Raw genomic sequence first — 18,099 nt, forward strand, 5'->3', positions numbered from 1 at the left:
CCGGTGAACCATCGATCAGTCGATAACTCACCGGGCTCGGTCCCCGCGTGCCTCGCGCTCGCATTATTCATTATCTGGCAAATAATTAAGCTTGTTATGAATTTGTCTTATCTGCAGTGATTTGAGGCAATCAAAACTTTTATTTATTTATAAACAAAATTGTAAGTGTCGTGTCGAATAAACAGGATTTTTTGGACGTGATAGTGTATGATGAGAATGATGGGTGAAGGGGAGATGGTCTACGGGGACTATTATAACTACGACAACAGCTGGTCTATAATACCGCCGGACTATGGCGCCGACATGGGCTACCAGGTGCGACAGCCTCAAATCGAGGAAGATTACAAATACAATTCTTATGCGTGAGTATCTTAACATTTTACATTAAAAGTTTCGTGGAAAATGATAGAACTATTCTACGGGATTCCCCGACAACATGTAGCCTGTTTTTTACGTAAGGTATGAAAGGTTAATACTACAAAGCACCCTTAAACTATAGTCTCACATAAACGTACATATATTCAGGAAAACGAAGCACATTGTAGGATCGCACGCGAGCCCGACAATGTCGTTGAAAAATGTCTTGCGGACGAATTTAACTGAGTGCACTGAAATTGACTGCGAGCGGTGAAACAACTTTATATCTTTTAGCATGACATTCAAGTTATTTTCTTGATTGAAATGGATTTTCTATCATATTAGACTGAAATAGAGTTTTCGTACTTTTTGCGAAATCATTTACTTGTTTGAGAAAAGGTATACCTACAACACAGATATAGAGATGAGGAAGTTTATATTTTTCGGCCCTGAAACTTCTTGAATTTTGAAGCAATACTTTTCTAGAAATAGTAAAATTATGTAGCCTGCAACATAGGCACTTAATTAAATGCGACCATGTGGATATTTACCTGGAAGCGACTAGCCACAAACCGCTACCGAATTGATAAAGTATCTACACAGAACTTGTGTTTCGCAATAACAAGTGAATCATCCACATATTTTGATCGAAGTTAGGGATAAAAAATGTTAAATGTTATGTAAAGTGTACAGCGTACAGCGTTCAGTATAGTATCGTTCCGGTCGATCGGGTTCGGTTCGCGTGTCGCACACTTATAGTCCCGTCGGCGATGAATCGGCGCACTGAGTACCATCGAGCTCGTAATCCACCAGCTGCGAGCTCTCCCATGCCTTCGTGGAGCCCTTAATTGGTTTGGAAACCCTCTTCGCGGGTTAGCGTGCTTCCACCCATTTAGGCTCAGTGCGCCTAACCAGATTGCCATAACGAAATATTCGTGAAACCCCATCGACCTACTCTATTCACTCGCAAAGGCGTACGAAGTTGGATAAAGGAGTTCCACCAGCCATAAATTCGCTTTAAGTATCATAGGTGCTGAGTGACGCGTGGCCGGGTGTCGTTTGTTTCTTTCTCCGGCGAACATCTAGGTCACGAATGCGGTGTGATGGCATGGCGTGATTTATGTTTATTACTCCAATATGCGAACTTAATAATACCCTTGAACTTACATTTCGCTAGCCACATTTCGCAGTTCATAAAGTCAGATATTATGCAAAGGCTGTCGTGTAATTTGTTGACATTGTAAAGTTTAGCTCGGTAATGGCAGCAGGTTGGTTTGGTCATAAGGTAATTTTTTTCTCGCAGCGGCGGCGGCGCTTGGTACGAACGGCGCGACTCCTCAATATGATATTCTACTTTTATACAAATTACATTTCTATCGTGCTCACTATCAACCCCCATTATTTTATCATTAACCAATGCAAATATAAAACGACCGTCTTTTTATTTTCAGTTACTAATTTACAAAGTTGTTTGTTCTGTTTCCTAAAGGTAGGTAGATACCTATAGTCAAATAACTATTTCATACCAATACTTATACATGATCATATTTTACAACAAAATGTGAAATAAATCGGTAAGCGCAGTTGAACTTGAGCAATAATTATGATTAATTAGTTACCCCGCCCTTACTGATTACGAGTCAGCATTTACACCTGGCCGAATCAGCTTCGTTTGTTCAAACCCTCCCGAATAAATGGTTTTAATTTCCTTGTTTAAAGTCGGCCAAAGTTCATAATGACTTGAATGCTTGAATTGTATTCTGATAAACGTAGGTAGTAGTTTTCTTGAAACTTTCGTTCATACTTATTAATGGAAATCTAAGCTCTAAGAAAGTGCAACTTCTAATTAGTTAGTTACAGCCTTTTTATCGTCCCACTGCTGGACACAGGCCTCCTCTCACACGGAGAAGGATTGAGCGTTCATAACTTTTAATTTGATGGGTTTTTTTACTTCTAATAATCGTGATTAATTTATAGTACTGTTAAACTGTATGATATTTATTGGGTGGGAGATACAATGTGTTTTAGTAAAGCGTAGTGCCTAGTGACCCGTGTAACAGAGGGCCGGTGCACCTGCCTCCGCCCCTCACAAATCTGGCCCTCGCAGCTTACCTCTCGATTACAGTATATGTGAAACTACCCATCAATGTGACTCACTGTTCTAGTAAGTTCTAATTAAAGGCAGGTGAATAAGAACGTAATTACTTATAAGATATTCCTGTTGTTTGGACTTACGAATTAAAAGGAGTGTGATGCAAAAATTTAATGAAATTCATATTGCTGTTCCATCATGTAGCTAAAGAAGAATAAATAAACCGTTGTTAGAAACACAGTACACCTAGATTTGGCCAGTTGTTTTCAATATGACTTGGGTCAATCAAACAAATAATTTTATTACCTACATAACGACGAGGATGTCTAATACCTACCGAATTGTTAATCTTATAAGCGTTTTGGATGTGTCATCTGTTAGCTTGTAAGATGAAATGAAATAAATAAAGAAACACTGGAACCGAGAAAACTAACTCGACGTTTTAGAAGGTGTTTTCAAATAACGAATTTATTCAAACGTCCAAGACTATGTAATAGAAAAGCTTTATAATACCAGTATTGTATGCTAAAGTATCTACCACTTTACATATTCTACCCCACACAAAGCGATGCGCGCACTAGCGATGGCAGCGATAGATTTAAAAACTCATTCTCAATAAGTCAATTAAACATTTCGTGAGCGGCACGCCACTTAGGGTTCGTTCCAATATAAATAATTGCGCTTTGTTATTGCTGCGCTTTCACGGGGAGAATCGTGCATACCCTTTTAGCTTCCCTTGCTTTGTGAAGGTAAATATTATATAAGTTATAGGCGCGGTAAGTAAGCTAAGGTAAGAATGCAATCAGATTTGCAGTGAGAATCTGACTTCTGAGCTAAATTGAAATAAAGTTAAGAAAGCAAACAACTAAACATTAATTCTAAGAAGACTTAAATGAGTCATTAAAAAATTGCAGTAGATTATATTCCATCTAGAATTAACACAATAGTAATTCTAATTTATACTACCTATACGATGCATATTGCTTAAATATATAGAGTATTCTTATTAGTATTAGAGGGAGATCTTCATCAACAATGGAAGAACCTAATTTGTGTGTTGTGTGTTCTAATAGACATTCTTACATGATAATTTTTTCCAATAAATTGTATTCAAAAGTTTAAATTAAAATAAGCTTCATAAAAGTACATAGATAAAATTAAAGAGTTTTCTTATAAGGCAAGGTAAGTGTATTGCGAAGCTTTGCTACGGGCTACGCGCTACGAGCTACAATTTACATTGCAACAGGCATACTTGTCCAGTTATTACAATTTAGAAAGTTGCAATTTACTGATGACTTTTGTTTATTTAAAAATACAATGTTTAGTAATTATTTCATATTTAAAAAATCTGGGTTGAGAACCTTTCCTTTTAGGAGTCGGTTAAAAATAGACATCATCATCCTCCGAGCCTTTTCCCAACTATGTTGGGGTCGGCTTCCAGTCTAACCGGATTCAGCTGAGTACCAGTGCTTTACAAGAAGCGACTGCCTATCTGACCTCCTCAACCCAGTTACCCGGGCAACCCGATACCCCTTGGATAGACTGGTGTCAGACTTACTGGCTTCTGACTACCCGTAACGACTGCCAAGGATGTTCAATGACAGCCGGGACCTACAGTTTAACGTGCCATCCGAAACACAGTCAATGGGTGTCTAAGATATACTTAGAAAGTACATACAAACTTAGAAAAGTTGCATTGGTACTTGCCCGACCTGGGATCGAACCCGCGCCCTCATACTTGAGAGGTAGGTCGGTTAAAAATAGACGTTGGCAGGAAAATAATTCTTATGTTGAAAAAAAGTACGTTGTCAGTGGTTTTTTAACTACATGTTGGAGATGAATCAATATTACTATCTATTTGCCACAAAATGATAGAACACTACAGATTTATAGAAAGTCAAAACTCCAAAAACCGGAGAATCCATTAAAACGAATCCGCCAAAGATTAAAAATAACTACTTAGGCCCTTATTGTCTTAGTTAAGTTGTCTTAGTTAATCCGCAGTTGCACACCTGCAAGTCATAAAACTTACTTCCCATTTATAATGTGGATTTTGAAAGGCGCTTTATTAAAAAGTACTTTAATTTCTATAAAGTTTTAGGAACTACTTGGACGATCTGAGACATATGGTTCGACTTATTCGTACCGAAAAAAAAACGCTGTACGTACATTCTGGCACTGGGAGACTTTCAACAGCGATTTATTTTCCGAAAGATGTGATTGATTTTATATACCTAGATACACGTAGTATGTTAGTTTTATTTAATTTTTTGCCGCGACGTGATTAGGTACATATTTTAGTTAATGATTTTTCTTAACGGAGTATTTGTATATGGCTGCACGGCAAAATTATACTATACCCTCCGAATTAACATTTCGAGGTAAATACATTTTGGAACTTTTAACTTTTAATCTGATAACGGATAAATCTGAAACCCGACGGGCGTGTTTTGGATTTTAAAAACAAGTAAACAATTAACTATTTTTGTTACATTTATTTTATTATAGAATCTTGAAAACTCACAAAGTTAAATATTCCTTCCTCCGTTGCCCGGTATTGCCGGCTTCACCGAATCTTTATCCGAATATCCAGTTAAAGCTATTGTTCTACATAATCTGCAATTGCACACCTGCAAGTCGTAAAACAAACTTCTATTGCCTTTGTTATAATGAACGGGGTTTTGAACTTATTACATTGTCAATGAGTTTTTTAAATAGGTAGTCAAGCAGTTTGTGGTAAGTGGCCGCTACGAGCTAGGCATGGATCTAATTCAAAAGTTAAGAAAAGAGCTTTTATGGTCTATCAAAATGTGATACTCGCTTTAACTGAATTACATGTAGTGTACCGTTATGATTAATTTTGAAACGTGTGTTATTTATAAAAATATTTAACAACTTATAAAAACAACTATTGACTAATTATCAAGTAAATAATTGAGTAGGTACCTATGTAAGAATTAATTATACAGGTAATATTATGTGTAGAAAACAAAATTTTCCTCAGTTTTAGGTATATGAAATGTTTCTTTACTAGCCCAAACTTGACACCCTGTTAGAAACAAGTCATTAAGCATAATGTATTAAAAGAAAACCTACCACCTAAGAAGTTTAATTTAGAAAATCATAATGTCTTAAACAGTTAACTTTTATGTAGATTTTTGTACCTACTGAAGAGCGCATTTAGAAAACAAGAAAGAAACTTTTTACTTGTTTCTAAAGCTGATACACCTGGCCAAAGTTTCCATTCAAGTTGCAACATGTGTTTGGTATAATTGTAGGTGGTAAAATTCTAAATGAATAGTTAAACAAGAACCGTGTTATAGTGAAAACAATTGCCTACGCACACGTGCAAGTCATAAACTGATAGTTTTGAGTTCTGTATTCCTTGGAAGAAGATACCATTGTTTCTGTTTACAATGCGCTAAGTACTTCAACATGTGCAAAGACTGTTCCACCCTGACGGATCGTTTAAGCAGATTTAGTGGATTCAATGGTTTTGTACTCTTTGGTTGAGTTTGATGGTGGTTCGAATGATGGGGAAGATTCGTTTCGGTAGTTTGGTGTGGTGGTAGGTAATTTTGGGACATGAGTCCCGGTAAAGGTATATTCTTTTTCATTGAAGATTAAAAACGTCTTCCAAATATTATGTGAAACGAAAAACCTAAAGAATCAATAGAAAAAGGTAAAAAAAAACAGACTTCACAATTCGATTTCAATAGGTAGGTTTTTATAAAATAAGTACCTATACAAAATCTCTACATAAAGTATTCGAACTTATTGGCAACAAAAAAAACGTTTCAAATATTTTGTTAACATAAGCTTACACGGGCTTATTAAAACACTCTAAATGAAAATCGTTATCCGGGCGTTTGGAGCGGCGTCCATAACGAACCCGGCTCAACAATGGGCTTAATGCTCGCACTCATTACAAAAAGCGACATAACATAACGCGCTACGTCGAAAGCTCCTCTATTCAAAGTGTATACTCCAGTTTTTTTGTTGGGAAGGCTTCGGGCGCGTTGTGATTGGTCGCCGGGAATCCCGCCCAGTCGGCGGCGCGCTGCCATTGGCGGAGGTCAGTGGAGCACCCTCGAGGCTAGTCCGGAGCTGAGTAGGCTGTCGAGGTAGAGGGCGGCGCGGGGTGTTCTTCACCCCGAGCACCACTCGAGGGTTGTTTAGTGTGGACGCGGCGTCGCAAGGCGCAGCACGTGTTGACGCGAGTGAACTGACAACCGTCACGATTATCCCGAAAGCGAGTTCTCCCGGTCGGGAGATGAAGTGCGAGGAGGGCGAGAGCGCGCGGTCGCCGCCGCCGCTGCTGCCGCCGGCGTCGCTGCTGGCATGGAGCCCTATCCTGCTGCCGCCGTGGGGCCCGGCCTTCCTGCCGGCGCTCTACCCGGCCGCCTTCCGATCCGCCTTCCCCGGGTGAGCCTCCGATATGTGGTCATTAGTGAATTTACAGTGATTCTAGTGATTTTTTTGTTTTGGTCTTTTGATAAACTATCGTACAGGTAATTTTTGTAGATGTGAAATTGATGAAGGAGATTATATACTTTTCAAAGTGGCTATTTCTTGAATTTAATTGTTTCTTAGGTCTTCTCCAAAAACTGCAGTTTTTTTTCTCATTTTGCTATTTGCATTCTGCAGTTCCCGCTACACTTGTCCTACACGTCTAATCCTCTGCACTAGGGATCAGGATCGTGACATTCCATGCGACAGTTTTTGCACCTCTTAGTGAGAGGTTGTTAATAGTGTTGTTTACAACCTGCATGCTGTACTGTGGGCCGCCATTGACGCCGTCACGTCCGCCGCGGGAACCTCACATCTACATGTAACTGATTGACACAGCTCTTTCAATGTAAAGAAACTCTCCATTATTAAGGTCACGTTCGCTCAAGAGGTGCTTTCCGACTACAATAGCTGAATTGATGGAATTTCGAATGTTTTCTTTTAATTACATGCCGTCGAGACTTGTCGCTGCTTAACATGACTTGAGTTTTGAAGTTTATTTGTCAAGGAGTGTGGGTGCTTGTGTAACGTCGTTGAATGGAGTTTTTTTGTAGTGATTACTCAACTTTTATGGGATTGTAGTTGTAAGATTAATGTTGGTTACTACGTGTCTACGTTTCTATTTTGTATCAGATAGAGTTTTAAGCGTCTTTTCAAATGGTGTTCTAGAAGTTTGTGGGTTTTATAATTCATCCTATAATATGGCACATATTCCTTGTTATAAAATTGATGAAAATAATAATACTAAAGCGAGCTTAATAAGTTTAAAACTTAGTTAAACCTACTTTATGACAGATCATGCGCGTTTAAATCTTTTGTTCAAACACCACTTAAGTTCGATCTTACATAGTTTAATTATATATTTTATTTTAACTTTACCTAAGTTTTACACCTTACTTAGTCGTTGCTCCCAAAAAACTGTATCGAATTACCCGAGGCCGGTTTAAAACACACCATCAAGCAAGGTATATTAAATACCTACCTGTTTTATTTTCAATCAATAAAAATATATTTTCTTGTCTCAGGTTGCTGGACAGCATGAAAATGCCAGGTCAGAGGCCCGGGTTCCAGATCTCGGACATCCTCGGGCTCAACGAAGGCAAGGGCTTGGAGTCGGCGCCGACGCAGGGCGCGCTCGGCGGGTGCTCCTTGGAGCTGCCTCCGTATGCTCCCCCCCACCATCCGTACTCCCATGAGCTGCTGCGGCACCATCAACCCTGGCTGTCTTTGGAGCACCATGATGCGCATAATAGCTGTAAGTATTGGTTAACTTATATTGTAAAAAAAAAAAAACTATAGTCCTAACTATAGTCCCGAACTATAAGATAGGTACGTAAGTTTTTAGAAGCAGTTGAGAAATTCGTCTTGGAGGCGTAAAATAATAAATTGTAGTTACCTAGTCAGTGATGAATTTCAAAGCGTTCTGACAAAGATACCTAGCTCTTTGAATCATTCGGAACCATATTTAAAACACTTTGTCAATTACTTAAATCAAACAGTTTATTGATAATTACGTCGTTTTCAAAAAACACTTAACTAATTACGTAACTCGAGTTTACTCGTCAGCCGTACTTAATTATTCCGTAGAGTTTAAAGCAAACAATCCAGTTAGTGTTGATCTAGCTTCTCTATTCAAGAGTTCTCTAACGATGCTTCATTCAAGTTATTAGCTTTCGACGGCGAAGTGCCCCAATAAACACTGTAGGGTGTATAGGCCTATTATATACAGAGTGGCGCTTCTCGTTATTTAATTAAGAATACATTTATGAGCATTAATTTATTTACCGTCCAGAGATCAAGAGGCTACTTTTTAAATTATTTATACATAAACTCAAGTTCGTAATTAAAGTTATTCACACATTAAATGGCGCTAATTTTCAGGAGCTTGACTGGATAGTACATACTTATATGGTTTTTTTAATACTCTTTTCTTTTATTTTTTCATGCTGTCGGGTCAAAATTGATTTTTTTTGCATAGTTTTCATTATGTTATTACAACTACCTTTCCTGACTGCCCTGAAATTAGAAGAACTTTAATATTTATTTTTGCTTTTACAATTGTATTTAGGCAATACAAAATATGAGTTGGGAACTGTTATCAGCAGTCTTAATAGACATAATCTTAGCGCACAGTTTATAAAGTCGTCATCTCAAAAGACACTTTTATCCGAGATAAGTGATAACGAGTATCTGTCGAACCTTCGACGCAACATGTATCTACATAGTGAAGAATTATCAGTTTTGTTATCCAAATAAATAATCATTTGTTACCTATAACATGGTGTTTTTCCGGTTGGGTTTTACAATGTAAGTTTTGAAAGGTAAAATTATTTTGATGGATTTGTTCGTTATTTTGTTATCATAGGTCCGGGAAGATCATGACGTGATATTTAATCTTTGATTTATATTCTAAGTTGATTTATATTTCTAGCCTATTTGTCTATGATATCGACTACAAAGGATAGTATGAACTTGGATCTAAAGATACCAAAAGTTACTAGAAGTGAAAAAGTCCCTTATAGCCCATACATAGTGTACATCAACACTACTTGATTCTGTTATATTGTCTGTAACTGTGTGTGAGCTATATTTAGGCCTATATCAGCGTGATTTATCTCCAAAATGTTGATCTCGGAATTATCATACACAAACAAGTTGACCCACTCGAAAGTAATGTGTATTCGGTAGCTTTGGAGAGGCCGAGATTATTTTTTGAAATGCTCCTTCATTCGAGTGCCTTCACCCGCTAATCTAGTGTTGTCATTAATTATTTTTATCGCTATCGAACACTTTCGGGCCATTGTACATAACTACATGTACTTGTGCATCGGATTGGTGGCCAATTCTATCTGGCGTTGATTGATAGGCTTTTTGAGAGTTTTAGTGCCTCATTACCATCGAGATTATGCTTATTCAAATATTGGTGAAGTGGACAATGGGTGATGTGAAAGTTTTGTGTCAATAGCAACATTATCTGTTTGTTACGTTCCCAATCTGTAATCTAATTGTTATTATGGATTTAACTGGCTGACTTTGATAGAATTTAAATGAAGAAAAAAGTTTGAGTTTACATTAGTCAAACTTAATTTTTTACGTCAATTATCATGAATGGTTTTTAAACCATTTATCATGGAAAACGTGGGTCAAATGTAGGTCAGAATTTAATCAAAAAGGAACTACTCAAATCTTGCCAAACCTCGGAATCAGTGTCACAGGATATTTGCAATGAATTCCAAAATAAATAAAATCTCATGAGACTTAAATGGGGTTGTGTACAGTTCACGCCCTTTGGGTAATTTGGGGGTAGCTACCACTGCGATTGTTTGTCGCGAGGGGTGAGTCGTGGAACGAATTTGTCACCAATAGTTGGTGATGGGCTCGTGGGGCTGGGAGCCAGCTGTCGGCTATCAATTACACCATGTTTGCGGCTGTTAGGGATGCTATTTGTTCATTATTTGATGACAGTTATAGATTTTATTGTGTTGCGACCTTTATCTCGGAGAAGGTCCGTTGTAGTCGCTTGTTAGATTGATTGATAGTTATAATAATTGTAGATAAAAGTTCGTGTTTTTTGTAATGGAAACTGATCGATGTAGGTTTTTTAATTAGACTCATGTTTTATAGCATTTTTGACATAGCTTCGCTCTTTACAAATCATTTCGAATAAGGCAACCCATCTTAGCTTATTGCATTGTCACAGAATAACCCGCTAAGTTGGAGGATAAAGAGAATTCGTGACTCGATACTTTATTAAATTTCCTGGTTGCGCTTATGAAGGTAAGCAGGGCGATCGTTGAACAAAAGCTGCCAGCTGCCGGGGGGTGGGTGTGGCACCTCACCCCCCCTGCCCCTCCCCGCGCGTCATCCATCCCCGCTTGTCCACCACGCCCAGCCGCGTTCCCGCCCGCCCGTATTATCATATCCGTGTGAAACTGAACGTTCGAGGGGTGAATACGGAACAATGTAATATTTGCCGTGATTTTTTCACGTCCCATTATTTGTTGGAACATGGCATCTAGTTAGAGTTAAATAGAGCGTAACCCTCGCAGATTAAGTGGAGATTTGTTGTGAGTGTTTGGTACAGACGTCGCAGTTTTGTTTAGTGGTTTTATTGCTATTAGTTTTTATATGACTTCAGTTCCCACGTTTTAAACGGTGTCGAGATTAGAGTCGAGTACGAGTTTAACACATCCTCATTATGTTTAATAAGAAATATTTTATTATTTTACCTTACTTATAAAACTTTTCTTTTGTCAAAAGGTGTAGTTGGTCAGCAAGCGAGTCCGGACAGTACATCGCGTGCGTCGGAGATATCGTACGTCGGTCCGTCGGCGTCCTCCCCGCCGGTGACGGACGCGCGACACGACATCGAACAGGAGCACGACGACGATCACGATATCGAGCACGACGACGAAAACGAGCACGAGCCGAGCATCAACCCCGGCTCCGACACCCTCGCGCACAAGAAACGCAAGCGACGAGTCCTCTTCTCCAAAGCACAAACCTACGAACTTGAAAGGCGTTTCCGACAGCAGCGATACTTGTCCGCCCCAGAGAGGGAACACCTCGCCAGCTTGATACGACTCACCCCCACCCAAGTGAAGATTTGGTTCCAGAACCACAGGTACAAGACTAAGAGGGCTGTTCAGGAAAAAGGTGCTCATGATTTGAATGTAGGAGGGTTGAACTCTCCGAGGCGAGTGGCAGTGCCGGTACTTGTGAAGGATGGCAGGCCATGTGTTGGCAAGCCTGATGGTCTGCCTCCCTTGGGCATGTCGTTACCTCCGTACCACCAGTCGATGCATCATCAGCCCCCCGTAGCTGGGCACGCGCCTCAAGGTGGTGGCTGTTGGTGGTGAAATATATGTTCTTAAAACGAGTTTCAAGTGATTTACTAGTCCATGTGTCACGGTTTGCAAAAATCGGGTTTCGTTTGTTGCGAACTTATTATATTTACTTAACAACTCCCTGACTTTATACCGTATTTTACAAACCAGTTTACAGTATAAATTCTCTAGTACCTAATATACCTAACTAATATCACGCTTTTTAAATAAAAATCGATTTTTGGAAACCGTCGATACTCAAATTATTATGAGCAAAATTTTCGTAGTTTTCGTTATGAAATTGTTAAAAAAGTATTGTTCAATTCAAATAGTAACTCGAATACGGCTAAAGAGTACATTTATTCGTACTTAGATTGGAAATTTTAAGGTATCTGGAGTTCCTACTTATTTGTAATATAATTATGTGTAATATTAATGAGTCAAGGGAAATTTTCAGTTAAGACGAGTGAGCGCCGTCGCAGGCGCACACTGTGATGATCACGCATTCCATTTTGATTGGAGTTTGTATATTTGTGTAAAAACCTGTGTCACTTAGCTAAGTAATTTTATGAGAAATGACCAGATTTTATCAGAATGCAATATCTAGATGTAAGTTTCAGTATTATCATAGTCGAATATGCCTAGTTGATAGTTATTTATGTATATTCAAATGAAAGTTTTATATTAAAGTACGTTTACGCGTATGAGTTTAGATTAAGTTACGATAAATGTATATTGTGTACATACTTGTGTGATTAGTTACCGAGAATGTAAAATATTCACGAACGGTATAGAAATTATAATTATCTAGTTATCTATATGCATTCATAAATTGATATGATGTTAGTAGAAAATATTAAAATAATACATATTCACTACGTACATTATAACCATCATAATATCAATTTCCAGTGTTTAAGGTTGTCCCATCGTAGACTACTTAATAAAACAAGATTGTAAAAATGTGTTATATATAAATTATTATCAGAATATATATTAAAATGATTGAAAACTTATCTATTATTTTCCTTTTACACCCTCTTCGAATCTACCACACTCCTGAAAATCTTCTCTTACGTAGGTACGAAAATTCATGCAGATACTTATCAAAATACGAATCAATTATGAAAATACCTCAATAGGAATTTGATTCCAAACGTTGGAGAAAAACTAGTCAATTTTTCCAAATTTTCTTTTGCTTTTATATTCTGCAAAGCAAAAACCTTGTTAAAGAAATCCACAACACAAAGTCATGTGTTAATAGATAAAAAGCGATTGAAATACAGAATTACTTAGGTAATCCCAGTTAAAACTGAATTGCGTTAAAAACGTTTGTTCAAACACCTCTATTTCTCTCAGCTGATGCGTTAAGTAAATAGATAAAATGCGAAATGATAAGACCGAATCGAAAAGCTATCGAATATACTATCCATCAAACCCCTATGCTCTTGATTCTGAACTGAAATGTCTGTAGTAATAGGAGATGTATGACTGAAGTAGATCTAGTTTTAGAATTTGAAATCCAGATTAATAAATTGTATAGTAATTTAGTTAGCTCTAATTAGGTGGTTCATCATCAAGTTTATTTCCATTAAAGCCACCATTATTAGTGTAACAGACTCGTTTGCACATTAGCACAGAGGATGTTTCGATCAAACAGTCCAAGTAAAGCAAATAGAAGACGACAAGTCGATGTGACCGATCTTTGTTTACAGTTACAATATTTACCAGTCCCGGCCGTTTATCTAATCGTCGGCTGCCAACCGCGATAGCTTGCGACCCGATTACTGAAATACCTGTGGCTGTAGTGTTTTCTATTCACCTGTTCTATTTATTTCTAGTTGAAGTTACATCTAGTGTTGAAATTTTTGGTGCAAAAAAGGCTTTACATATTCAAATCAAGTTTTGTGCTCAATTAAAAAAAAATAGAAATATACCTTGGCACCCCTTATATGCGAAAGTTAAGTCCTTAATCATGATAGAAATGTTTTCCGTTTTTATTTCGAATTACCAAGAAATTACAACCCATAGGTATTTCATTTGACGCTGAACACAATAAAATATAACCAGCCAATCGGGAACTTACGCTGGGGTATTAAAAGACCGCATTATCTATGTGTGAATATCTTTTACTTACAAATCTGACAATGAATCGAGCCTCTAAGTATAGCATTGATCGAAAACATTTCAACAAAGAGGTGTTGCCGTTTATTAAATAAATAATAACAAAACACAATGGTTTGAAGTCGTCGGTAGCTCAACAATGGCAAACAAACTGAGAATTATTTTCAATAAATTCTTGAAACGCCTTCGATTCTGTCGCAGTGAAAGGGCCCAATGGACGCGCTTGATTGTCGAAGCGGAGGATAAGCCGATTAGTTTAATACAACAACATGAAGAAATACAGCCACCCGGCTGACAGACTGACAGTTTGTTATTATAAACGGGTCGTGTGGCCCAATCGTTTAAAATTGCTCACAGACGATTGAAATAGCAAATTCTTTGGATTGTTAAGGAATTAGTTCAAATGTTTGTTTGTCTATCAATGCAACATTGGAAAAACTTATAAGCATTTTAATGGTATCTTAGGAAGGTATGTCAAAGAATAACTGACTATTTCATGTTTTTATCATAGCCATAATAAGCTTCATATTTCCAATTTGTGGTCAGGATTCACAAGTGAGTTTGCGTACTTTACGAAAATGCCCCTGTGCATCAACTTATCTGTATCCCATTCATTGACACTTTTGTGAGCATGATATGACCTAATAAGTGCTTCATATTTATGACATAGCATATTATAGCCGCTTGGACAAAACATTATCAAATACCATCAATACTTATAAAAAAGGATTCTATGATGATGGCATAAGATTGATTTTTCTTTAACAATAATTCATGGTGATAGTGCATGGTTTGTTCCGAATGAATGCGGGGTGTATTGATTTTGTTATAATAGTGCAAAGAACTTTTGTCCTTGTGGGTTGGAGTTAGGGTATATTATTGATTGTTGTGGCGCGTTGGAATAGCAATATGGAATACAATATTGTCGGTGTAAGCGTAATATCGTTATGATGGACGAGTCGTGGGTCGGTCAGCACGCAGTCGACTTGAAACAGATAACGTGGCGACATCAACTATGCACCTGGTTTCACAGAGAGCTTTGCTAGTGGTGCTAAATATAGGGGAGCTTTAAAACTTAACTAACACAAAACATCCGTCGATCAACGATTTATGAAAATTTATCGTTGTCTTTTTATACCCAAAGTCAAGCCATGAAACTGCGATCAAGTTGTAAAATATATTGGGCTTTACTATTAACTCCAGGTTAGCAAGAAATAATCTACTGATACTACAGAAAAGTTTGAACATACCAAGCCAAAAATAATCAAGAAAAACTGCAAGAAACCTTTAATATACATGACACTCTATGATTGTCTTAATAACGCTTAAATTAATGTTTGCCATCTAATACCAATTCACCCTTGTCACGTGTTGGCAAGTTATTTCAACAAAATATAGTTCCTAATCTGATGTGATAGTAAATCATAGTCATCTAATATGTTAGTAGGATCTGAAGAACATCGTTAGAGCTTAGCCGACACGCGCTCGAGCCATTTGCGGCTAACCCTGCTTCGCGTTCCCTCGCGACCCGGCTGGATTTATTGCCATTCTCTAATAAACACGTTATGTTGTAAACCTAACGAATATTAATAACTCACTTCCTGGAGCGCCCGATGACTTTCATTTTTGTTATTGCCTGTCGTCACGTCGTTAAGGCTTTTATACAGATTAACCTTTCCGAACGCAAATATTTAAAGCCCGAAACAATACGCCGAGTAAAAGCTTTTAATAAAACGTTGACGGCTCCATAACTCACTACAACTGCGCTTTCCACTGGAAAAACCATTGTGAGTTTTACGAAAACATTCGTAGTTTTTTCTTGATGCCTGTTTTACGAACCAAGTTATGTTTTGTAGCGTAATAATTCTCCTAGTATCCACCATTCGCAAAAATGTTTTAGTTTTCCTATATGTATCGCAACAGCCATTTTTCACGTGCCAGCAACAACGCACAGACATAAAGGTTTACGACAGGCCGTCATATTTATGGCGCTGGTATTGTGATATATTTTTTGTTGTGCGCATTAGGTTTTATCTGACTTTCCGCTAAATCAAGTAGCTACTGGCCGGTGTCAGGAAATACCCTCGCATATATCATCCCCGGCGGATGCGAGCGTTTTGGGGTTACGTCTCGATTCCGCAGGGCGATGTTCGCATTCATTTGTCTTATTGATTGGATAAAGGACGGGATTCTTATTTGCTGCCAATAAACTAATTAAATTACGGTCATATTTTTGACGGCGTAGATATTTTTTGGCACTGACGATTGAGCGTCGCTCTGTCTGAACCAGTTCCTATCTAACCTATGGTTATTAAGCTTTGTTTTTGGGGCAGTCACCCTAATTTGCCCAAGATAAAATCTATTCAACTTAACTACCTCTAAAATCGTATTTTTTATTAATTTCACAAAAAACTAATGTTGAAGTTAGGAATCCATCGCTGACAGCCTCCTGCCGCGTAAACGGTTTCGGTTATCCTCGTGCCTTCACAATAGCGCCACATGCTAAAAAAGTTCCATAGCCACAGTTTTAAATACTGCGGATATTTGTAGCGATTTATTTGAGTATATTCTGTCTGTGACGTTGGGGCAATACGGCGCTCGCCCTCGACAAACTAGAAGCTTCGATTAAGACGTATCGCGCCCTTTTTTCTGTAAAAAAGGGAAAATGAATAGTGCGGGGCGGAAATATTACGTAGTAACGGCATTTCCGCACAATAAATCGGCGTCCAATCAAAGGAAAGTCTGTTGTGCGTCCGCCGTATATCTTTGTTAATGCTACACTTTATTTTATTTCGCTTTTTATCGGTTGTATTGTTGTTATACATTAAGCTTAATTGATAACTATCGTATCTTGCGAGTTTTTTTGCTTATTTGATCTTATGTCAAGATAGACTCGACACTATTGATAACTTAATTTTGTTTTGTAAATGATTTATTTAAGCTTCAGCACCCATCTTCAATCTTTTGTAACAAATTAAACCAACTGTATTTGTGAGTTTTTTGGCAGAAGTTAAGAAACTTCTATTCACATTCTCATCAAACAAATCGCTCTAATAAAAATCAAATTTAAACAATGTATTTTAAATGATGCACAAGTTAAAGTGAGTTTATCGTATAAATAGTGTTGGCCTGTTACCTGTCGTCGTTATCTGCCGGGGGAGGCTAAATCAGAAAATCGATAAACGTAGCGAGCACTGCGTTTATTACACGTCGACGTCGCACCGTCCCTACAATTTAAAAAGTTTCCACTTTTGTCTTCGACATAGACAAGTAAATCTGTTATTGGCTTTCGTTAGATGAGTTTATGTCCCTCTTTTTATTTGCAGGACAAAAAAGGAATTATCAGCTGATACTTACACAGTTTCATTTATTAGAAACATAATAAAATATTTTGATACTTACAAAGAAGACTGTTACTTCTATTTTTTATAATTTAACGAAATGAAAATGCAGATGTTTTGTACATCAAGTTTTTATTGCTATTTTCATATCCCGTCGCGAAGATAATTTTCTGACTCAACTACTTGCAATAAATTATGCAGCTTGTCTGACTAAAACCACTATGGTTACTTAACAAAATGACTAATATTTCTTAGTACAATAGTTTCTGAACGTCGCACGAGTCAGGAAGTGCGGGATTGAGTCGTCAATATGACTGCGTTTCCGGACGCTACCACAATGCTTCCCCGCTGTTTGTTGTGAATGACCTGTCAAACATCACCAATTAATTACCAACAGATTGGTTACTCGTAACCAATACAAACCATAGATTGCTTGACTTTACAATGACCACCTAAGTGTTGGACACACGCGTCGATGCAAAAAGCTGTTACTGGCAGCTGAACGACTCAATTTGGCTAAACGGACAGCACGTAAAAGTTTTATTAAGTTTTACAAAAAAAAAAAAACTTAATTTACCAAAGGCTGGCCAGTAATTTCAACACTTTGAAAAACGAACACCCACAAAGAGTTCCATTTAAGACGTCTTCAAACATTAGTATCAATATTTAAACGCTGAGAAGCGTTCTGTCTATGGCTTATCCTCTAAAGAGTATTTAACAAGTAGACCATTGAAACATAACACTATCTAGTCCGACCTCCGACCACCGCCGCGATGAGTCAGCACCCAGCTAATGGTCACTCGGTCTGTTGGCCCATGATTAATTATCCTTATCGGGGCCACCCGAACCG

The 18,099-nt window shown here is 37.8% G+C and overlaps 1 protein-coding gene and 1 long non-coding RNA gene across 3 annotated transcripts; one reads left to right on the forward strand and one right to left on the reverse strand.

Annotated features, from left to right (window-relative positions):
- The first annotated feature begins 3 nt into the window (after positions 1 to 3).
- On the forward strand, positions 4 to 12,800 carry LOC124636587 (homeobox protein XENK-2-like). The gene is made up of 3 exons (XM_047172744.1): positions 4 to 362; positions 7,984 to 8,213; positions 11,219 to 12,800. Exons 1-3 carry the CDS (start codon positions 208 to 210, stop codon positions 11,815 to 11,817), a joined length of 984 nt encoding a protein of 327 aa, XP_047028700.1. The 5' UTR covers positions 4 to 207; the 3' UTR covers positions 11,818 to 12,800.
- Positions 4,969 to 17,134, reverse strand: LOC124636588. Of its 2 annotated transcripts, XR_006985137.1 has the most exons (3): positions 17,045 to 17,130; positions 7,941 to 8,211; positions 4,969 to 5,079 (listed from the first exon to the last, which is right to left on the reverse strand). It is a non-coding gene; the product is annotated as an uncharacterized LOC124636588 (long non-coding RNA). The 2 variants fall into 2 exon arrangements; XR_006985136.1 differs by lacking the exons at positions 4,969 to 5,079; positions 7,941 to 8,211 and adding an exon at positions 16,282 to 16,557 and having other exon boundaries at positions 17,045 to 17,134.
- Between the last annotated feature and the right edge of the window lie 965 nt (positions 17,135 to 18,099).

Source organism: Helicoverpa zea, chromosome 14 (assembly GCF_022581195.2).
Source record: "Helicoverpa zea isolate HzStark_Cry1AcR chromosome 14, ilHelZeax1.1, whole genome shotgun sequence".
NCBI classification, from domain to species: Eukaryota; Metazoa; Arthropoda; class Insecta; order Lepidoptera; family Noctuidae; genus Helicoverpa; species Helicoverpa zea.

Coding starts and splice junctions, on each gene's coding strand:
- LOC124636587 (XM_047172744.1), top strand. CDS start 208: ATGATGAGAATGATGGGTGAAGGGGAGATGGTCTACGGGGACTATTAT. Junction 363..7,983: donor TACAAATACAATTCTTATGC/GTGAGTATCTTA, acceptor TTCTTGTCTCAG/GTTGCTGGACAGCATGAAAA. Junction 8,214..11,218: donor CCATGATGCGCATAATAGCT/GTAAGTATTGGT, acceptor TTTTGTCAAAAG/GTGTAGTTGGTCAGCAAGCG.